The 23,871-nt window shown below is 42.3% G+C and overlaps 1 protein-coding gene across 7 annotated transcripts in view; it reads right to left on the reverse strand.

Annotated features, from left to right (window-relative positions):
• Positions 1–23,871, reverse strand: part of LOC145723526 (uncharacterized) — a 130,617-nt gene that overhangs the window by 93,050 nt on the left and 13,696 nt on the right. For all 7 annotated transcript variants that reach the window (XR_014148646.1, XR_014148645.1, XR_014148644.1 and 4 more), the window contains one exon: positions 20,054–20,114. Coding sequence is in view for 1 of the 7 variants with exons in the window: in XM_081831175.1 (XP_081687301.1) it covers positions 20,054–20,114 (61 nt within the window). In the remaining 6 variants the exon portion in view is untranslated. The remainder of the gene's footprint in view (positions 1–20,053; positions 20,115–23,871) is intronic.

Raw genomic sequence — 23,871 nt, forward strand, 5'->3', positions numbered from 1 at the left:
AAAAGGAGAGAGTCTTAATAACTAAACATAAACCTTAGGCCCTCTCATCTGCTACCAGGATTTTGACTTGAATCTGACACACAAGCCTTTAGATTCTGAAAGGATGAGCACACCACTGACTATCATCTCCCTGCACAGACTGAAGAGAGCTGCCGCTCTGGAAGGAATTTGGGCCACTGTAAGGCAGGGGTGTGGGGGCCAGGTGGCTAAAGTAATGATGGCTGCTTGCTGCCAAGGGCCAGGCGCCGAAGGAAGGAACCGTATCCTAGTGACTCCCCTCACCGCTCTTTTCCTACAGTATGGAATTACACAGATACTGCTGGTGGAGAATCCCATTTTTGCAGGTTTTGTTGAAAGTACATTTCTAAATGTTCCTGTCAAGTGAATACATAGGTGTTATTATCAACTGTAAAGGATATTGCTCAAAGCATGCGCTTGCTAGACAATAAAATCAGAAAGGAGCAACTTTTTAAACTTATTTTTAAGAAGGTTTTTAAACTATTGCCATGTGGGGCACCGGGGTGGCTCAGTCGGTTAAGCGGCTGCCTTCGGCTCAGGTTATGATCTCAGGGTCCTGGGATCGAGTCCCATATCAGACTCCCTGCTCAGTGGGGAGCCTGCTTCTCCCTCTCCCCCTGCTCATGAGCTCTCTCTCTCTCACTCACTCACTCTTTCTCTCAAATAAATAAAATCTTAAAAAAAAATTTTTTAAAAACTATTGCCATATAAGTAGCCCATTGCCTCAGTGAATAGAGTGATTAATATTCCAAAAACTTAAATATCATTCCAACAGAGTGTTCCCTTATGACATCATTCATTCAAAGAAGTAAAATATTTTAAATAAATATGTAGACAATGACCCCCTCCATACAATAAGCTAGGCTTACTTTTGAAAAACACTTTGAAAATCTTTGGAAATTACTTTCTGAAAGTGTTAAGTATTTTTTTCATCATTTTGAAGTTTATTAACTAAATGGCAATTTTGTTTTCCTTAGGGCTTATCTTGACATTTCTATTTTGTTTTCATCTGCTTTTTTGCTATGCAGCTAAAACCAGTGAAGAATAAAGCAGAGCATATTTAAATTTTAAGTTCGAAAAACTTCTTCTGGTTTGTGGTTCAGCATAATGCACGAACACACACATTTATCTCCTCTTCTTCCAGAGACTGCGTGAAGATGAAACTAAAGGAATAAAAACGGTCAAAGTCAGCAACAATGTAGAATATCAGTAGGGCCCATGGGTGGAGGTGAGATTTCAGCACATATATGCAGGACGAAAGTGGACAGACTTCCACTCTGGGAGCATAGTGGGTCTAATATTCTGAAGGGTCCTTCTGCTAAAAACTAAGTTCCATATAAATTACAACAAACGTGATTTCAAATGCATTGCTCAGATCACAACAAAGTGAAGGAAGTCTCTAAAAGTCAAAAGTCAAAAGTCAAAAAAAAAAGTGTAGAGGGAAAGGAGAGAAAAGGGGACAGAAAGAAGCAAAGAAAAATGATTAAGTGAGCCAGACCCAAGGGAGGGAGCAACGACCAGTGTAACATAACTTCATCCTTCGTGCCCTCTGTGTTTCTATAAAACCACCAAGCTATGGAATTTTGCATAATAAAAGGAACAGGACATGCAGGAAAGCTAGGATTGGGGAAAACCGTACATAAAAAACTTACTGCCACAGAGTAATAAAAGTAAATAAATACATACATAAATGGTATCGCCACTTTTGTTTTCTAAAGAATAAACCTTATCATAATCCTAGACAAAGCATATCAGCTTGCTTGCTGTGGTGAAAGGTAGCTTCCGAGTCACAGACAAGAGGTAGAAGGAAGAACAACATTCTGAGGCTGAAATGTTGTGACAGCCGAGATGGAGGGTTCCGGCTCATTGTCTGTCTTTCTTTCTTTTGCTCTGGCTTAAAATAGAAACCCTACCTTTGTTGTTTCCCAGTTTCCTTCTTTCATAAAAAAGCTGCACACGCAGCTCGATGCGGCCAGACACAGGGCGCCATCCTGCCGCTCTGAGAACTATACCGTCAGCTCCAGTCCTCGCAAACGCTTCCCACTCCCAGTTAGCACAGATGATAACTGGGCTGTGTCCATCTCTCCTTGCCTTTATTTTTGTCACAGTGCCATCTCTGACAGAATGCAATGGGGACTCCTTATTTCTTGGCTATCACATGTTCATTCGTTTTTTTGTTTTTTGTTTTAATTATAATTCCAAGCTTCCCCTCAATACTTTAAGGCTTTTTTGTTCTTGCTATACACTACTTGGATTCATATAACCAGAATGTTTACTTGTGTTTGGAATGGCTGTCTTAAATATTTATATTAAAAAGACGACACAAGCTTTGGAGAACTGTGCAATACATACTTGCAGGCTATATAAATAAATGGAGGAAAGAGAAATTGAAGGGTGTGTGTGTGCAGGGTGTGCGTGTGCGTGCTGAGTAGCCTTCCATGAGACACTATGTTCAGCAAGGTGGCTTTTTTTTTTTTTTTAATCTGATGTTTGGCTGAAGCACAAACATAGTCAAAATGTGAAAAATTGTGGAAAGGCTAACACAATTTCTAACTTTGGTGATTTTAGCCCTTGCTTATTTATCTTGAATATATAAAAGTACCCATTTCAAACAAAACAAAAGAGACTGTAATGATGCGGAAAGGCAAGATTGCCCCAGAGGCAAATGTTGATAACAGCTCTGCAATCTGGAGACTAACTCTTCAGCCAATGGAAAAGTATGTGAGTGTAATCTGAGATTCATCCATTAATATAGGACTCTTAAAGGGGGCTGAAGGATTCTTGGTAGTACCCCTAAGTCTTGGGCGCTACAAGGACCAGAAACAAATGTCCAGACTCTCTGGATGATAGTAACCAAATTTAGGCACTTAGGATTCCCACAAGCTAATCTTCATGAACACAAAAGCATAAATTTTAAACAAAATATTAACAAATCCAATCCAGTGCTATATGAAGGGATTGATTATACATCACAGTCCAGTAGGGATTATTCTAACAATTCAAGGGTAGTTTAATATTTGTGAATCAGTTCATGTAATTCACCACATTAACAACAAAAAAGGTGGGTGATGGAACATACAGTCATCTCAATAGGTAGAGCAAAGGCTTTTGATAACTTACTCTGAGCAAATTAGGAAGAGGTAAACTTCTTAATCTGAAAAAGAGTGTCCATACAAAAATGTATGGCAAACACCTTACTTTATGGTGAAATATTGAAAGCATTCCTCTAGAGATGAGAAATGAAACAAGGATGCCGTCTATCCTCACTTTCATTCATCATTGTCCTGGTAGCCAATGCAATAAGGCAAGAAGAGAAATCACAAGGATTGGGAAGAAAGAAATAATACTGCCTTATTCACAGATGATCTGCTTATGTAGCTAAAAACCTAAGAACATCAAAAGGTAATTTCAGAATTATTAAGTAACTTTAGCAAGGTCACTGGATACATGGTCAACATATATGAAACACTGCTCTTTTTATATCTCAGAATAAACAAACAGATTATGAAGAAAGTAAAATAACTCCATTATAGTGGCATCAAAAATTCAAACCATCAGGGAAATAAAATTAAAAAAAACAACAACACAGTATTACACCACTACCCACCCACCAGAATGACTGTAACACAAAATCAGATGATATAAAATGATATCAAAGATGTGGGGCAAGAGTAACTCCCCTACTCTGCTGTGGGGAGCACAAATTAGTACAACTACTTTGGACAACTGTTTGGCACTATAAGGTACAGCTGAACATATATGTACACTATAACCTAATGCTTCAACTTCTAGGTATATATCCAACTGAAATGTATGCATAAGTTCATTTAAGAATATGCATAATTATGCTTATTGCTTTACTGTTCTTTATATCCAAATATTAGACAGACCATAAGTGCCCATCAGCATCAGACTGGATAAATAAAGTGTGGTATTTTCATACAATAAAATACCATTACAGAAACAAAAAGGAATGAAATTTTAGTACATCAACAGCAGAGATAAATCTCAAAAACATAATGTTGAACAAAAAAAGCCAGATACAGTAGAAGACAGACTGAATAGTTATATTTATATAAAATTCAAAGGCAGGCTGAACTTCTCTATGATGTTAGAAGTCAAGATCAAGGCTAATTTGGTAGAAAGTAGGAAGTGGGAGGGGGCACAGGAGGACTTCTGGGATGGGATAAAGTTTTATTTCTAGATCTAGGTCCTGGTTACAGAGGTATGTTTACCTATCAAACTTTATACTACGGTTTCTGCACCTTTTTTGAGTATAATTATACTTCAATTAAAAGATATCTAAAAAGGAAAGAACAGGGAGAGCCTAAAGAAACTGGGAGGTGAAAGGGGCTGATACAGGTGGGTGGAGGGGAGTGAGCAATGTTTTCATCTTAAAAAGTGGGGAGTCAACAGATATTATTACCTATGGAACAGGTAACTCGAGCTTAACTCTTGAGGTTGCAAAGGTGATGAACAGAGAAACCAAGTCTAGTGATAAAATTATAAAATGGCGGTGCGTGGCAGAAGGGGATGAAATAATGAACTAAGTCCTCATTTGTCATAGCAAGGAATTGATGGGCAATGCCAAAACTGCCCAAAGAAACTTAAGTATTTTAAAACAGCAGCCATTTGTGATTTCTCATGGTTCTGTGGATTTGCTGGGCCATTCCGCCATTGATTTTGTGTGGGCTCCCCCATGGGCTACACTCTCCTGGAGACATGGCTGGGCTGGGCTGGACAGGACGAGGTGGTTCTATTTGCACATCTGGCTATTAATGCCAGCTGTGCCCTGGGGTACTTCAGTTCTCATCTACATGACCTCTCACTGTTCTATAGGCTAGATAAACCTCCTTAAATGATGGTCTCAGGACAGCATTCCAAAAGGTCAAAAGCAGAAGCTGAAAGGCCCATTGAGGCTTAGTCTTAGGCTTTGCAAAATGTCACTTCTGCCTTATGCTACTGGACAAAGGAAGCCCCAGGGCCAACCCAGACTCAAGGTGTGGGGAAATGAACTCTGCCTCCTGATGGAAGGGGCTGTGAAGTCACGTTGCAAGGGGGCGAACCTTCAGCAGTTAGCGGGCGAATCCTGCTAACAGGATAGGAGGGATTTGTGGCCACCCTCCTACTGTCTGTCCTCTGCCACAGTTATTTACATTTCTCTCACATGCAGAAGAAACAAACACAGAACATTAAACCTGACTGTCTCTGGGAAGGAGAACAGTGGGTAAGGAAGAGTGGGAACAGGGGCTTTTTCATTCTAGGCCCTTCCATACTACTCTTTTCAAATACAAGCATGTTCTATAAAAATAAATGTTTCTAATGTTATAGAAGATTCAGTGCCTATAAATCCCTTGCTTTGAACAGAAAAACTGGAAAGATATTTTCTTCTATCCTCATCTAATAAATGATGAACAGTATTTACTAAGCATGGATTCTAAGAACTGTAAGATTCTTAAACGACTCAGACCAACCCCACACTGTTCAGTTTTATTCCACCTCCTAAGGATTCAATTAAAAAATGTGATTGTGCCTATGAAAAATGCTTCTTAAACTGTAAATGTTTTATAACGCACCATACGTTATCCATTGCAACTGTTTCCATGGCATGCCCAGCACCGTATTAAGCTGTGTAGAGACCACGAAAGGACCAGAAAATACGGTTCCTGCCAGCATGGAATTAACAGTCTAGGTGAGGAGACAAGATGACACCCACAAACCAATTATAGTACATTATGCGAGACTGTAAGGGCCCATGCAGACAGGGACAATTACTCTTCGTTCATTGCAGCCTCATCAGGACCCCACATATAATAAGACCTTGATAAATATGCGTCAATGGAGGGATGGATCAATTACCTGGCAGCCCATGATTCAGAGCCCAGGCACAGGACCGACTGTGAGTGCTAAAGTATCTGAGAAGCGGGGGTCAGAGGAGCTGCTTGTACTCAGTCTAGGCACCGAGGCTGGGCTTTAGGCCCAACCGGGGTATGACAAGGTCACAGTGCCCCAAGAGGGGAAGATGCATATTGCAGCCTGGGGGAGAGCCCCAAAAAGGAAAGCCTCAGAGATAGGAAGGAGGTCAAACCAGCCTGGATGGAAGCAGGGAAGCAGGAGGAAGGCTGTAGGGTCTCCCGGAGCACCCACCTTCTGTCCTTGTGGCAGCTGGGCAGACAGGAAGCAGGGCTAGGGAGGAGTGAACAAGATGGGCTAGCAAGGGGCAGGAAGCACTGGGGGAACCTGAGAGGGAGGGAGAGAACAGATCCCACCACCGGCAGCCACAGGAGAACCGCAGTTCTCCCCATAGAAGAATCCTGCCTTTTCCTCCACACTGAAATCATCAGGGAAGACAAAGGTGGATTGGACATTCTCCCATTCACCCGGACATCAGTGCCTCTTAGAGGGGGAGAGACAACAGAAAGAGAGGGAGAGCACAGAGGGAGAAGCAGACTCCTTGCTGAGCAGGGAGCCCGATGCAGGACTCGATCCCAGGACCCTGAGATCATGACCTGAGCCGAAGGCAGACGCTTAACTGACTGAGCCACCCAGGTGCCCCCACACCAGTAATTTAAATAAATAACTAAGGGTCTTGGAAAGCCAGGACTCTGAGTTCAGGCACACCTGGGTTCCCATCCCGGGTCTAGCGCCCATAGCTCAAGCTCCTTAGGCAAGTTAACCTTTGTTCGCCCGTTTTGTCACCTGAGACCAGTCCCTGCCCCACGGGTTGTGAGAATGAAATATAAGATCCCCCATGTAAAGCTCTCAGAGGACTCCATGCACCTTAGTATTGTTAAAGCCACAGCTGTGAGACCAGGGAGGCTGGTCAGAGGTGCTGGGGACTTGAAAATGAGCAGAATTGAGATATGCAGAGAGGTGAGCCAGGGCATCCAGCTGAGAGCAAGAACAAAGCCCCAGCGCATGAAAACAGCTTGCAGAGGGAGCCTCGAAGCTTTCCCTTTGACTGGCTGTGGGGGGTGCAAAGGAGCTACCTCTGGAATGACAGATAGGGTATCCTGGGGATACCGGTGGCGTGTCCAGAGCAAGAAACCAGACCTTGCTCTGGAGTCCGTTGGGAGCCGCGAAGGGTTTGAGCAGGGAAGTGACTGGGTGAGAAGTGGGTGGTGGGCTTAGTGCAGGGAGTCCATGGGGCGCAGGCCCAGCTCCTGGAGAGGGTGGGAGTGTGGGTGCCGTTCAAATAGATCAACTCTGACACATTCTGGGAAAGACCTAGGGTGGAGATGTAATTCTAATTCTTAGGACTTTATCTCTTTCACAACTAGCTTCAAAGGGGAGAAGGCTGGGTGACAAGAGGGAGATAAAGGGCCATGTTAATGATTGGAGAGGTAATATGGTTCAGGAAAACATCGATACGCCTGGTCTAATCATTCACAGAGAAAGCGTCTGCAAGAAAGGCGCTTGAGAAGGACAGCTCTGCACCCCTGACAAATGAGCTACAGGCCAGATGTGGTCTGGCCTTGGGCGGCGTGAAGAATGGATTGTTCCCTCAACCTCCCTCAAGTCTCTTTAGGGTCTCATTGCCCTATTAGCACTACCCTTTCTCTCAATTGCCCAGACCCCATCGCCACATCCAAACACACTATGTCTCCAGGTGCCAGTGTGGTGTAGACATTTGACTCCCCACAGTGCTACTCCCCAGCTGTGCCCTGTGGGCAGGTGACTTATGTGGGTCCCTTGAGACCTCCAAGGATGAATCCTTCACCGGGAGACTTCCTACTGGGAGCCTCAGTCTCTTCCTTCAGCACAAAGGGAAATCTGTTGAAACTCTAACCTCAACAGACTGCTGAGTGTACATTGAGAAAGCTCACATGCTTTCCTTTCAAGTTGACTCTAAATCCACAGATGATGTTTGCTCCTAATATGGAGATATGTCCCAATCTGTAAAAACATCTGAACTTATGATCAACTTAGAGTCAGGTGCTAGGGTGCATGTTCCAGAGACTTGCAGGTGCTCTCAGCTCAAATTGGCCTTTTCTGAAGAAATTATGTGAAGTGTTGATGCTGGTGAAGCATTTCCAAAATGAAACCTGATTCAGTACATCTTCCTGACATGAAACGTCAGGAAGACCTAAGGCTCTACAAGAAGGTAGTAATCCAAATACAAAGCCAAGTAAAATGGGACATGATTTTAAGCAACTGATAGATTGAAAGAAAAGACAAACTATTTGACCTTGACATTATTGTGCGTCCTTCCTTTTCGAGTAGCCCACAGGTCCTGACAATGGACCCGCCGGGAGGACCGTATGTTCCTGGCATATTGTCCCTGCCTGTGGTGGGCAATAATTAACTGATCATAATAACACGTACCCATTTTCTTATGGATTCTCTTTCCATCGACCATAGAGAAAGCAGGGAAGCCTTTATTACAATCGCAGAACTGAATGGAGAGCGTCTGAATGTTGACAACATGAAAGCAAAAGTGTAGCTGACAAAGGGGCTCTAGATTAATTCAGTGGGTTGTCTGGCATCCTCCATAACAATGAAATTACTGAGGAGGAATCCAAAGCAATCACATCAACAGGAAATGCCCAAATCCTACATTTAGTAAATTTGGCAGATTTGTTATTAATCAAACTGCATTTTAGAGAACTGGGCTGCTTCTTACAGAAGATAAGAGATGAAAGAGTGACCTTGTCTTTCATACAGGGAAGTAAATTACTGACTGAAGGTGAAGAGAACAAAAAATAGAGGTTCAAGCATAGTATTTAAAGTTAAAAATACCAGCAATGAGGAATTTTCAGAAAATAACAGAACTATCAAGCCTTAAGAAAAGAAGAGGTAAGGGAAGTAGAGTCATGTGACCTAAATCTGCATCATAGTTTTGTTTTTTAAAGATTTTACTATTTGAGAGAGAGAGAGAGCACAAGTAGGGGTGGGGGCAGGGAAGGGCAGAGGGAGAGGGAGAAACAGACTCACTGCTGAGCAGGGAGACTGATGCAGGGCTCGATCCCAGGACCCCAAGATCATGACCTAAGCTGAAGGCAGATCCTTAACCGACTGAGCCACCCAGGTGCCCCACACATCATACTTTCTTAATAAGTAGTCAAGAGAATGTCCTAAAGCTGAGAAAATCAGGAAACTGTGATCAAAGGTTATTGTTTTGAATTATGGAATAAACCATAGGAGAATGGGACTAGGTTTGGGACATGCAGGCAAGGAGAGCGTTGCTTGGCATTTTAAGCTTGCTTTTGCTATTTGTTTTTTACCAGGTGCATCAATGTGTCAATAATATGTTTAGGGGTGTGTGTGTGTGTGTGTGTGTGTTCCTCACAGGCAAGGACCATACCTAGCCATCTTTGTTTTCCTAGGTCTACTCTTGTAGTTGGCACAATAGCAATAAAATGACAACAATAATAGGAAAACCATTTGTGTGTTCAGTGCCTACCATGCCCCAGAGGCTGAGCCAACAGCTTCCCAGAAAACATATTCTTTACACAGCCCTGCAAGGCAAACATTCTGTCCTTCCAATGAGGGAGTGGATATGAAGGAGTTCAAAAAGAAAAGAGAAAGTATTGCCCAAGGACACACAACTGGTTAATGACAGGATCTGAACCCAGATCCTGAAATCCAGCAGGATTTAAATCTAAGTCTGACTGTCTCTAAGATCTGGGGATTTTTGTTTGTTTGTTTTTAAAACTAAACCAGCGTTTGAAGGAATAATTGTGAATAAATGGCTGTGAATAAGTGAATGCCTACAAAACTTAAAGTGAAGTCAGTTATGTTGTTCTGTGCCTCACAAAGCATCATTCTATCAAGTATCACTCTCCAGATCCAAAAAAGCTTTAGATTCAAAAACTGACTGTGCCTGAAATAACTGGAAGAGACTCTTGTAAAGTCATAAATAAGGCCTGGTAGAAGCCAGAGGGAAAATTTAGATTCTTTAAAGTAAGTGGAGAGATTTTGTCCAGTAATGGAACAAATTGAAATAATCCAGGCTGAAAGAACACTGGGTAGCAAATACATACTGAATCAACCTCAACACTTCCAGCTTTCTGGACTAAAATATCATTTTCATGCAGATTTAAATGGCTTAGGCATTAGGGCTTAATGCAAAATTAGCCTAAGTGGCTGTGTCTTTGAGCCCAAAGAAGGTCATAGCGATGCAATGCAAGAGCGTGCTCGGCCTCAGGAGCACAGCACGCTCACCGTGCCCGTTTGATCACTCACCCTATCAGTGAAAAAGGTGGAGGGCGCCCCCTCCCTCATATATGTGTCTACAAATTATATTCTGATATACTGGATTAAGATACACATGATAGTACATACACAAAAAATAGGAAACATAAAAGGATGAACTAAATACTGCCTATAAACAGAAGTTCTATTGTTTCTTCTTACTCTCCAATGGGTAGTCTTGCACAACCCCAGCTGTACCCCACTTAAAAAAGTATCCTGGTCTAGGGGCACCTGGGTGGCTCAGTCCATTGAGCATGGGACTCCTGATCTCGGCTCAGGTCTTGATCTCATGATCACGAGTTTGAGCCCCGTGTTGGCTCAAGGAGCCTACTTAAAAAAAAATACTGGTCTCTAGGGTGGATTATCACACACTGAGCAAGCAGTCATGGAGAATAAATGGTCTATAGAAGAAAACAAAAGTAGTATAATTAGAGTCAACATTTATTAAGGACTTACCTTGTGCTAGGCGCTGCTCTAGGCAGTTTGTATTAACTCATTTAATCCTTACAACCAACCTATGGGCAGGATGGAGTGTCAATCTCCAGTTTACAAGAGACAAGATTGAGCCACTGAAAGATTAAATAACTTACCTGAGGTCACACAGCTGGTAAGGTTGGAGCTAAATGGCCTTTTAAAAATAAACATTTAATTTTGGAATCATGTTTGATTTATAGAAAAGTTGCAAAGATAGCACGGAGAACTCCCCTACACTTGTCCCCCAGCCTCCCCGCCACTAACGTCTCCTCTCACCATGGTCTATCCGCACAACTGAGAAACCAACATTAATACATTACTATTAGCGAACCCCCAGGCTCCTTTGGGGTTCACCAGTGTTCTCACTCTTTCTGTTCCAGGATCAAATCTAGGGCATCCCATTGCATCTAACTGTCCTGTCTCCTCTAGTCTTTGACAGTTTCTCAGTCTTTCCTTGTGTTTTTATGACATTAACGTCTATGAGGATTACCAGGCAGGCATTTTTTAGAAGGTCTCTCATTTTGAGTTTGGTTGATGTGTTTCTTGTGATTGTCCTGGAGTTACGAGTTTTTGGAAAGAAGACCACAAAGATGAGATGTCCTTCTCATCACGTCATGTCAGGGGGCACAGGATATCAACATGACATCGCCACTGATGCTACCCTTCATCACTTGATTAAGGGGCTGTTTGCCAGGTTTCTCCACTGTATAAAGTTACCATTTTTCCCATTCTACACTCTGTTCTTTGGAAGCAAGTCAATAAGCCTGACCCACCCTGGGGAGGGGGCAGGCGATTAAGCTCCACATTCTAGAGTGAGGAGTAGCTACATCTACATATATTATTTGGAATTCTTCCGTAAGGAAAATTTGTCTTTTCTCCCTCATTTATTTATTTATTCAATCATTTACTTACATCAATATGGACTCAAATATATCTATGTTATAGTTGGGGTTATACTGCAAAACTCCACTATTTATTTTGTTGTTTAAATTGTTCCAGTGTTGGCCACTGGGTACTCTTTTAGGTTCACTCCTGTGTCTCTTTGATGTACCTGCCCACCCCCGGCGCAATCCATGTGGTTGGGTTTATTATTTGTTTTGCTTTAGCTCTTTCTTATTCTCTGGTACTACAAGACACTTCAAACTCATCTTGTATATTTCTTGCCCTAATCTTAGAATAGTCATTTCTCCAAGGAGCCCTGGTTTCTTTCATTGGAAAATGATATTAGAAACCAAGATCTGGGTGCTAGGTGTGCTCACTGCTACCAGCATGTCATTGTTTCTGGGTCTTCTCAGTGACCAGAGCAAGGGCATACATGTATGCACACTAACTCATGTATACACACTTCCCAACAATTGTTTCTGTGTCCGTCTATCTATCTATCTATCTATCTATCTATCTATCTATCTATCTATCATCTATCTATCCAAACATGAGTTCATCTTGATGGCTTTCCGCACTAATCCCAGACCCCGGAGTTTGTTCTAGCTTTTCTTTCTTGCTTATCTGTAACTGCCCTCTCTGACAATGAGAAACTAAGCTCCCAGCATCTGCCATCCATTACTTATTTGTACAACCCTGGTCTACAGATAAAGCAGTTTGAGAATTGCTCGCTTACACCCCTGTGAGAAACAACTTGACCAAGTAGGGTACAGTGTTTCTGTGCACGTCCCTTGCCTTTAGCCTGACAACTTTTTCCAGAGTTACTTAAGTCGGCTCCTTTGGTCCCTACCCACTCCAGTGCTATTATATTATCATTTTGCATCAGTCAGGGTTCTGCCAAAGAAATAGAGCCACAGTAGGATATGGAGGTGGATACACATACGGTGTTCCTTGGCTTGCAGGTGACTCTCCTCTCCCTGAGTCTGCACATCATCATCCCTCTATGTGTGTCTGTGTGTCTAAATGTCCCCCTTTATAAAGACACAAGCATATTGGATTAGGGCCCACCCTAGCAAGGCATCTCAACTTGATCATCTGCAAAGATCCTATTTCCAAGAAAGGTCACATAACAGGTACTGGGGCGAAGACTCCAATATCTTTTGGGGGGCACAATTCAACCCATAACTCTAGGCAAATCTAAAATCCATAGGGCAGCCCATGAGGAAGGGCAAGCTGGAAACTCTCAGGCAGGGCCCGAGCTGCTATCCACAGGCAGAATTTCTTCTACTTCAGAGAAGCCTTAGCTCTGCTCTAAGATCCTTCAGCTGATTGAATCAGGCTCATCCAGATTGTCTAGGATAATCTTCCTCATTTAAAGTAAACTGATTATGGGGCGCCTGGGTGGGTCAGTTGGTTAAGCGTCCAGCTCTTGATTTCGGCTCAGGTCATGATCTCGGGGTTCTAAGGTAGAGCCCCAGCATGGAGCCTGCTTAAGATTCTCTCTCTCCCTCTGCCCCTCCCCACCTCTAAAAAAAATAAATAAAATAAAATAAACTGATTATGGATTTTAATCACATCTACAGAATACCATCACAACCACATCTAGCTTAGTGTTTGATTGAATAAGTAGGGGCGGTAGCCTAACCAAATTGACTATTGCACACTGTGAGGCATTTAGATTAATTTGCCACAGTCTGCATTCCACAGGATGCCCTTTAAAGTCAAAGAATATCCAAACCAAACCTAGAAACTGCTGTAACTATGAATCCAGGTGGACTTGCATTTTATACCTCTTACTTTATACATGCTTGAACAGAAAGGGACTATTCTTTTTTTTAAGAAAGGGTTACAAGTTCGTTTCCTTAAAATAACGGCAAAGACAGAAGGAGAGAGTCTAGAAGCAGTGGAAGGAGCCTCCAAATGCACATCTGCTCACCTGCCCCTCTAATGTGCAGATCGGACAGAGGCTGACATCAAGAAGCAGGTAAAATTTTCAGGATAGAATCAGCAATTTCATGCTGGAAATCTGTCCAGTCTACTCCAAGTTGCCCACACAACCTACCCCCCGCCGCCCCCCCCCCCACACACAGAGGGGACCTAATGTTTTGCCCTCCATAGGGTCCACAGTTACTGTTCAAAGACCACTGGGAACAAGAGCGACCCAAATCAACCCCAGACACCCTTGGGCATCTTTGGGAAATCCTCTCCTGCTTTCTAACCAGAATCTCAGACCCCTCTGTGAAGGGCAGAATGAAACTTTCCCCTCCCCTGCTGAAGGAGGTAACCTGGAGTCAAGGGTGTTACAATGTGAGGCTAATTACTATAGCCTTTTAATATTCTCTTCTCTGAGGCCCTCCCGGGAAGGATAAAATAAAACCCTGCATAATAATAGGTGAAATGAACGGTGGACTGAGAGCCTTCCGTGGCTGTGTGTGACCTTGGACAAAGCAGTTGACCCAGACCAGCAATCTCATTAACACATAGGGAAAGAGAGTGAGAGAAAAGGCCCTTTCTTCTCCTGGCCAGGGTGAGGAGGATCAGGCTGGAGCCACGGGATGTCACAGAGGACTTGTCTGGAAAATAGACCCCAGGGAGGCAGCGTTGCCTTGTGGGAGACACAGTGCCTGCTTCTCGAGCCTGAGGTCCTTCGTTATATCGCCCCACAATTTTTGTTCAGCTGACAGCCTCAGTTTTATTCGCCCAATGGCTTCTGTTTTGTTTTGTTTTCATCATGAACTATATCACATACACGGAAAGGTAGAAAAAGCTTCTGTACGGTTTGGAAACTAATAGTAACATGAACACCTGTGTATTCGCCCTTCAGGAAGAGGAATAAAACCTTACCAAACCTTAAAATCCCCATGAGCCTCCTCTAGGTCAACCCCGCGGAGCCAACCTTCCTCGCCTGATTCTTGTCCTAACAGCCTCCCTTGCCTTTTCTTATCACCCATGAATGTAACCTCTAAAAATAGATTAAGTTTGGTTTTGACATTTATATCAATACAGTCATACTGTTACGAGTTTCAACTGTGATTTGCTCCTCATGCTTGGTTTTTTTTTTTTTTTTTAAAGATTTTATTTATTTATTTGAGAGAGAGAGAGTGAGAGAGAGAGCGCAAGAGGGGGGAGGGTTAGAGGGAGAAGCAGACTCCCCGCCGAGCAGGGAGCCCGATGTGGGACTCGATCCCGGGACTCCGGGATCATGACCTGAGCCGAAGGCAGTCGCTTAACCAACTGAGCCACCCAGGCGCCCATCCTCATGCTTGGTTTTATGTTTCTAAGTCTCTTTCACGTAACTGAGGGCAGCTGTGAGGGGGTTCCTTCATTACCACCATTGTTACTGGTATTGCTTAATACCCCGAATCACAGACACCACCATCTATCCATTCTACTGTCAATGGGCACTCAGGTTGTTTCCAGTTTGGAGCCACTAAGAACAGCAGCTGTGAATGGTCTTGTTACGTGCGTCCTGTTTCTTCAGGCAGGAGTGGAGTTGCTGCGTCATGGAGCGGGGGGGGGCGGTCAGCCTTGCCGGGTCAGATTCCGTAATGCCACACTGCTTTCCAAAGCGCTTGTATCAGTTTATATCCCCACTAGCAGCTCATAGATTTCCTCACCTCTCCCTGCCCAGCTATAAATCATTAACCTTGTTTTTGCTAATTGGGTGGTATAAAATGGTTTTGCATTGTAGTTTTAATGCGTAATTCCCTAGCTGATAATGAGTCATACGATTATGAGTCATATGTGACTCTCCTGTAAAATGCCCGTTTGTGTCTTCCCCACCATTCTACTGAGTCATTTGTTTTCTTCTCCTTCTCCTCCTCTTCCTCCTTCTTCTTCTTTTAAGATTTACTTATTTATTTTAGAGAGACAGAGAGCTAGAGCGGTAGGAAGGGGTAGAGGGAGAGAGAAAATCTCCAGCAGACTCCCCACTGAGTGGGGAGCCTGATGCGGGGCTCCATCCCATGACCCTGAGATCATGACCTGAGCCGAAATCAAGAGTCAGATGCTCAACCGACTGAGCCACCCAGGCGCCCCTGCCTTGTTCTTATTGTTTCGTAAGAGTTGTTCTATATCCTGAAAGCCCTTTGTAGTTATATATTGTAAATCTTTCTTCTCTCCTTGTAGCCTCTGTTTACTGTCTTAAAGTTATCTTCTGAAAAAAAAGTTCTCAGGTTGAACATAGCTGAATTTGCAATGATTTATCAGAAGTGTGGATCTGTAGTAGGGACAGTCCCACCACCTTCTGCTGCTTCTTCAGCATTGTTTGGACTATCCTTGGCCTTTTGATCTTCTATACAAATTTGAGAATCTGCTTGTTACGTTCTACCAAACAAACAAAATTTGAGAATCTGCTTGTTACGTTCTACCAAACAAACAAAACCACAAACTCCTACTGGAATTTCACTAAATCTGTAAATCACAAAGGGAGGAATTTACATCTTTATAATATTGTCTTCCTATCCAAAATGTAAAAATGGTGTAGGTCATGGTTTTAGGGCTAATTTAGAGTCTTTCAGTAAAGTTTTAGAGTTTTATCTATAAAGACTTACATCTCCTTTATAAATGTCCTTCTAACCACTTTCTACTTTTTGTTGCTAATGTAAATAGTAGCTTCCAAAATTATATTTTTCTAACTAATTGCCTTGGTATATAGAAATGCAACTGATTTTTTTTTTTGCAACTGATTTTTATATCACTTGTATGTGCAGCCATCTTGCTAAACCCTTAATTCGAATAATGAAGATATAGATTATTTTGAAATTTCTACATCTGAAAACAGTTTTGTTCCTTCCTCTCCTATTCTTAAACTTTTCATTTTTTTTTCTTGTTTTATTGTCCTAGCTATGACCTCCAATACATTGTTGAATAGAAATATTGGAAGTGAGCATTTCTATCTTATCCCTTGAATTTAAACTTTTGACTATTAATAATGATGTTTGTTGTAGGTTTTTAACAGGTCCTTTTTCAGATTAACAAATATCTCTTCTATTCCTAGTTTGCTTTAATTGCATTCCAAAAGTTTCAAAACAATATTTTCATCATATTCATTTTTATGTATTTTTAAATTTCCATTATGATACTTCCTTTGATCTATGAGTTGTTAAAGCATGTTTTTCATTTCCAAACATAAGTTTTTTTCTCATTATAATTTTTGTTATTGATTTCTAACTTAATTACATTTGAAATTTATTCATAGAAAATTCCATTTATGCTTAAAAAGAAGCAATAATTTCCAACTGCAGAGTACAATGTTCTCTATATGCCCCTTTTATCAAGCTTATTAATGTGTTCTTTAAATCTTCTATATCCTTCCTGATATTTATCTGCTGAATCTATGAATTACTGACAGAGATGTATAAAACCTTCTACTAGCACAAGGGATTGGTCTAGCTTCCCTTGTCATGCTGTCATTGGTTTGCTTTATGTATTTTGAGCATAAATAGATCGATAATGATAGATAATAGATAGATAGATAGATAGATGATAGATAGTCTTATGAGTTTGAAATTGTTTTATGTGTTTGGGAAATAAAGCATTTTACTGCCATGTGGTGACCTCTTTATCACTCATAAAGCTATTTGCCTTAAAGTCTGTTTTTTTTCTGATACTAATATATTTTTCCAGCTTTCTTTTGATTAGTATTTGCCTATTGTATCTTTCTCCTTCCTTTAACTTCCAATATATCTACATCCTTATGTTTAAAATGTGTCTCATGTAAGTAGTATATGCTAGTTATATTATTTTTTATCCAGGTTATCAATTTTTGTCTTTTTTTTCAAGTTTTTATTTAAATTCCAGTTAGTTAACATACAGGGTAATATTACTTTCAAGAATAGAATTTAGTGATTCATCACTTACATATAACACTCAGTGCTCATCACAAGTGCCCTCCTCAATACCCATCTCCCATCTAGCCCATTCCCTTGCCTACCTCCCCCCATCAACCCCCAGTTTGTTCTCTATAGTTAAGGATCTTTTCCCTGGTTTGCCTCCCTCTTTTTTTTTTTTTCCTTTCCTCTATGTTCTTCGGTTTTGTTTCTTAAATTTCACATATGAGTGAAATCATATGGTATTTGTCTTTCTCTGACTTATTTCGCTGAGCATAACACACTCTAGCTCCATCCATCTCATTGCAAGTAGCAAGATTGCATTCTTTTGATGGCTGAGTAATATTCCTATATAAACACACACACACACACACACACACACACCGCATCTTTATCCATTCATCAGTCGATGGACACTCGGGCTATTTCCATAATTTGGCCATTGTTGATTCAATTCTTGTCTTTTAACTGGGGAGTTTAGTCCTGTTGTATTTATAATAATTACTAATATATTTGAATTCATTTCTACCATCCTGTTATGTGTTTTACACTTGTCTCACTTTTTCTGTTTTCCCACACTCCACTTCTTATGAACTGAGGTTTTTTAATTTATTCATTTGTATTTCATGGTTTTTTCCCCTATTGAATTCTATTTTTTGGAAGTTACTTTCTCTGCATCTTTTCTTTTTGTGGTTGCCCTAAAAATTTTAAGATGCATTTTTCATAATTCTAAAATTAATGTCTTTAACCTCCTCCTGAAAAATTCACGGTCTTTAAATGTTTTTTTAATTCCATTTATTCTCCCACTCAATCCAGTGTTTAGGTTTTAATTCTAACATATTTTTACCCTGGAAAAGTGATATTATTATCATTTTATAGAGTTAAGGTGTATTCATATTTATCCACATACTTAGAATATATTTGTGCACTATTCCTTCTCGTATCTCCCATCATCCCTCTTGGACCATTTTCTCCCACCTGAAGTACACTGTGTAGAATTTCATTTAGTGGAGACCTTCTGATGGTAAATAATCTGTTTTATTTCTTTTATTTTAAACATCTTTACTTTGCCCTCCGTTTTGAAACAATCATTTGGCTGGATATAGAGTTTTTGTTAACTATTATTTTCTGTCTGGCTTCCATTACAGTGGGGAGAAGTCAGCAATAACACTAATTGCCATGCTTTTTGTCGAAGACCCATCTTTCCTCTCTGGCTGCTTTCAACATCACCTCTGTTTCTCTATTCTGTAGTTATTGTGTCTAGGAGTGTGCTTCCTTTTATTTATCCTCCTTTGGATTTGTTGAAGATTAGTGTCTTCTCAAAGAGCTCTCCAAAATTCTTAGCCATTATCTGTTAGGATGAAATCCTCTCTCTATGTCTAACTCAAACTTCTCATTTGGTTCTCTCTCTCTAATTTTTGCCTTTTTTTCATATTTCTTAACTTCTCAAATTTATACCCACAATACTGTCATTGCATCCGTCTTCATTATTTCTCTCTAACTGTATCTAATTTTCTGGTTACGCCATCATTTGAGGTTTTAATTTCAATTATTATATTTTTCATATTCGGGAGTTATATTTGGTTGGTTTTTTTTCAAATCCACTTGCTCCCTGCTCACATTTTCAAGATTCATTTACCTCCCAGAGTTCTTGGTTTCAGTGTGTTTGGGAACTGAGAGGATTATCTTATTTCCCTGTCAGCTCAGAGATGCATTTGTGAAGATTTAAAGAAATACTTTATCCAGTATTTCAGTTGTTTTGGATGGGAAAATTGTTCTGGCTATCCAATTCACTCTATTGCTGGAAACAGAAATGATCAAGCTGTTTCATTTTTAGCCAAAGCTAATTTCCAGATCGCTCTGCACCTGTAAACCTGAAACAATTTGCATGAACGCTCCTTTCCTTTTGAGTTAAAAAGAATTTCCAAAGAGGATAACCAATGCACTTCTGTTAGAGGGAAGTCTTCCTGTTCCAGAGGCTCCCAGAATGACATTTCTAACTCAGATTTGAAACTATCCTGTCAAATCTACTACTACTCATAGCTAAAGTTCATCAGGATAAGGCTTACTACATGCCCAGCATACATGTATTATAAATGTTACCTCCATTTTCACGACCACCCTCTGAGGTAGGTATTATTACTGGTTTCATTTTACAGATAAGCAAACTGAGGAGAGAAATGGTTATAAAATTTGCCCAAAGAACATGGTGGAAGTGGGAAGCAGTTGGGCTCCAGAGCACACGCTCTTAACCTTGCTGCTATACTATCTCTGTTAGAAGATGAGCAATCACTGCAAAACGAGCAACCTGAGAAATAGGATGCATATTGGTTTGTTCAAGGGAAATTGTTCCTCTAGCGCCATGGTTTTCAACCTGCACAACCCATCAGGAGTACCCAGGGAGTGTTCTCAAAACGTACTTGGCACATCCCAACTAGAGATTCCAATTCCATTGGTTGGGGTGGGGTCTTTTGTCAAGTCTCCCCTGCAGTTCTGATGGACCCCCTTGATCAGAACCACTCCTCTGTGGGTTTTCCAAGACTCCCACCCCGAATAGCTTCCTCTCTCCCTTTGTTCACATTTTAGAACGCTTTACCAGGCTTTAATTTCCCAGAAAAATGGACGTTGGGCAAGAAAGAGAGTTGTCATCTTACCAGTCACCATCCGGATGTCCTTGAGCAATTCACTCCCCCAAATCTGAGCGTCCGTTTCTTCCTGTGTAAAATGAGAGTCTGTTTTAGTGCTAACATTGAAGATTTTCGGTCACTGAATAAGCCTAGTCTTTTGGATCAGCACTGTGTAGCTGCAGGTCAGGGCTCAGAGAAGGGAAGTTCTGGCTTCAATTAGGCCTGGGGATTACTTATGGGGTTGATATATCCATCACTCCACACTCATGGATATTTGGAAGAGAGAGTCACCACACGATGCTGCCACCTAAGTGATCCTGAATGATCTCGTGAACAGAAGACCCTTGCGGAAAGCCCATGCTCTTTCCTTGCTAGTTAAGCGTTTAAGAAAAGCACGAACTACAATTTAACTGGGGAAGAGTCACTAAGGGACAAAGTCCTAAAAAAAGACAGGGAGGCCCAGACTGAGAATGCCACCCACCTCCACTCACACACCCCCTTCTGTCAAGGCTGCTGAAGCCATCTGGTCAGAAAGAAGCTGCTTTTAAGGAATTTGGCTTTGTTGGGCCTGCGTATAAAATTCCAACACAGATGTTCCTTGGCAACCAAGCGCCTGACTTCTCTGGACCAACATGGCAAAAACTCTCCCTCCTTGGCTGGTTCTGGCCCCGAGGTGCACCAACTTCGTCCTTCCATTCAGTGCTCCTGGCCTGAGCCCTCCTAACCCTGCTGGATCTCGCCCCAAAGGTAACCAAACATTTCCCCACAGGGTTGAGCCGGACAGCCTCCTCCTCAGTGCTCCCTACCCTGTGCTTTAGAGGGTTTCACAGCTCTGCTTTGGCCACTCACAGTGCTCCCAACCCCAAAAGTCAGGGAGAAGTCCCTTCACGTGTAGTTAGAAATGTGAAGGTGATATGCTGAGCTTTCTGAGGACCCCAACCAGCCATGGGTATTGATTCATAAATCAACCTTACCCATTCATGTGGGACTCCCCTGAGAGTTGAACTGGCTTCCCCACCAGCCCCTGGCCTGTCTCTAGATCACAACCTAAGCCTGGGTCTGTCTCCTAGACACCCCTGGCCTCCTGTGGTTGCCTCTATAAATCCCAGGTGAAGCCTCAGACAGGTCATGCATTCCTAAGGTGTGGGGGTAGGCCTTCATTCTGCTTCCCTCACAGAGGTGCCGAAGGCTGCTGGGCAAGGGGTGGACAGAGAGAGTGGCGGTGGGAATGGAGGCCAGGAGGACCTCGTTCTATACCAAATAAGGTCAGGTGTTTAGTGCGCTACCTGGAGTACAGAAGGGCTCACTAGCGGTCCGCTATTATTAGAGGGCCAGGCAGGTGGCAGATCTTCCAGACACTGTTGGAAGCACTCTGCATATATTCTCCACAAATCCTAATACATTTCCTTCAGGCTATTATTATTTTTCACAATTTCATAGCTGAAAAAACAGAAGTTCAGAGAGATTAAATGATTTGTCCAATGTCACATAGGCAACAGTAGTCATTTCAAACACAAATGAGTCCGACTCTAAAATCTGGACTCTTTCCACTATTCTAGGCTGTCTTATCTCCCCTACGAGACGGCAAGCTTCTCAATGAATTTGTTTCTTAAAACAACTGATAAAATATATTTTTTTAAGATTTTATTTATTTATTTGAGAGAGAGAGAATGAGAGAAAGCACATGAGAGGGGGGAGGGTCAGAGGGAGAAGCAGACTCCCCGCCGAGCAGGGAGCCCGATGCGGGACTCGATCCAGGGACTCCAGGATCATGACCTGAGCCGAAGGCAGTCGCTTAACCAACTGAGCCACCCAGGCGCCCGATAAAATATTTTTTAAAAAAGATTCATAAGAACTATGAGGAGGGACGCCTGGGTGGCTCAGTCGTTAAGCGTCTGCCTTCGGCTCAGGTCATGATCCCAGGGTCCTGGGATCGAGCCCCGCATCGGGCTCCCTGCTCCGCGGGAAGCCTGCTTCTCCCTCTCCCACTCCCCCTGCTTGTGTTCCCTCTCTCGCTGTGTCCTCTCTGTCAAATAAATAAATAAAAATTAAAAAGAACTATGAGGAAAAAAGGCCAATCACTCTCATCAATGTGGGTATTGTAATAGAGCATGAAACTATGCTCTGACCTCCTGGAAGCCCAAAGAGGGAAATGAAACAGATGAAATTTGTCTTCCTGGGCCCTCCTTTCCTGATGGATTTTGCTCCCACTCCACCCCCCAACCCCACCCTCACCCCCATCATCTACCTCTATCCCTCTACTGGAAGGATTCTGGTGCCTGGTGCTTGATTCCCACCCGGGGCAACTTCCTATGCCTTGCCCTGTCTCTTCCCTCAGCCTACCAGTCTGCACTCAGTGATAATTTTTTCCTGTATTCGGTGCTTGCATAAAACTCAGAGAGTAAGTCTTGTGCACTGAAGGACTGATCTGGGCAGCACAGGTAATTACAGGCCAGAGCAGAGTATGGTGAAGGTAGGAGTTTGAGGTGTAGAGAGGAAGAGCAGTAGGCCTGTCTCCAATGGAGGAATCATCTTCCATAGGTGGCAGGGGTAAAAGGGAGTATTCAGAATGGGAGTATCTTTGGGGACCCCACATATTGTACCATAGAGTCCCCTGCCTGCTCTACCATGGGTTTGGGCTGCTCATCCTCTTAACAGATCGATACAAGGTCAAGCAAATTTCACTAAATAATCCTGGAAGAACAGGACTGCTTCCTTGGACATTGTATCCATCTCCTACTCTTCTGGTGTGAGGATTACAGGCAGCTAATGAAATCCTATAGCTAAGGCAAGAGCCGGTCAACCTACTCCCGATTTCCGGAGATGGAAGGTATTTTGAGCATTAAAGAATCCACATGTGCACCAAGCATTTACTGTAAACTGGATGACTATGTCTTCCACTACCATAAACCACTATTTCACAAAGATACCTGACACTATGGAGTTTATTGTCTTAGGTTCTTTTGATTCTAAGGAAGGAAGTCAGGGAAAAAAGCTCTTTGGTAGCAATGCCATTGAATGATGAAGGAGGCGAACTCTCACGGTGTATCAGTCAAGGTTCTCCGGAGAAATAGAGCCAGCAGAGGCAGAAGCTGATGCTGCAGTCTGGGGGCAGAATATCTTCTCCAGGAAACTTCAGCTTTTGCTTTTAAAGTCTTCCACTGATTAGATGAGGCCCACCCACATTATTGAGAAGAATCCTCTTAACTTAAAGTCAGCTGATTGTAGATGTTAACCACATCTACAAAATGTCTTTTTTTTTTTTAATATTTTTATTTATTTGACAGAGAGAGAAAGAGGGAGAGAGAGCACAAGCAGGGGGAGCGACAGGCTGAGGGAGAGGCAGAAGCAGACTCCCCGCTCAGCAAGGAGCCTGATGTGGGGTTTGATACCAGGACTCTGGGATCATGACCTGAGCCGAAGGCTGTTGCTTAACCAACTGAGCCACCCAGGCGCCCCCAAAATGTCTTCATAACAAACCTTTGATTTGTAGTTGATCAAAGAATGGGTAGTATAGCCCAGCCAAGTTGACATAAAACTAACCATCACACATGCACATCCAGGAACAGGAACCGTCATGGCCTTGTGAGGCCAGGAACAAAGAATGGTTCTGGATCTACTAGTACCCAGACATTAGTGTGATTCAGCCACTTCCTCCCAATCTCTTCTACTCCCAAAAGGCACATTCGTTTTGTACATTCAGTTCAGATTTTGCAGAGAGAAAACATATTGATTCAAGCCATTTTTTTCATCCTAGGCCATGTTAAGGTCAGAGTGAGGGTCAGTTGTCCTGGAGACAGGTGATCTCCCCGTGGCCCAAGCACTGTTTGTCCCTGTGCAAAGGT

This window comes from Leptonychotes weddellii, chromosome 9, assembly GCF_054177405.1.
Source record: "Leptonychotes weddellii isolate Sample4059 chromosome 9, ASM5417740v2, whole genome shotgun sequence".
Classification (NCBI taxonomy): domain Eukaryota; kingdom Metazoa; phylum Chordata; class Mammalia; order Carnivora; family Phocidae; genus Leptonychotes; species Leptonychotes weddellii.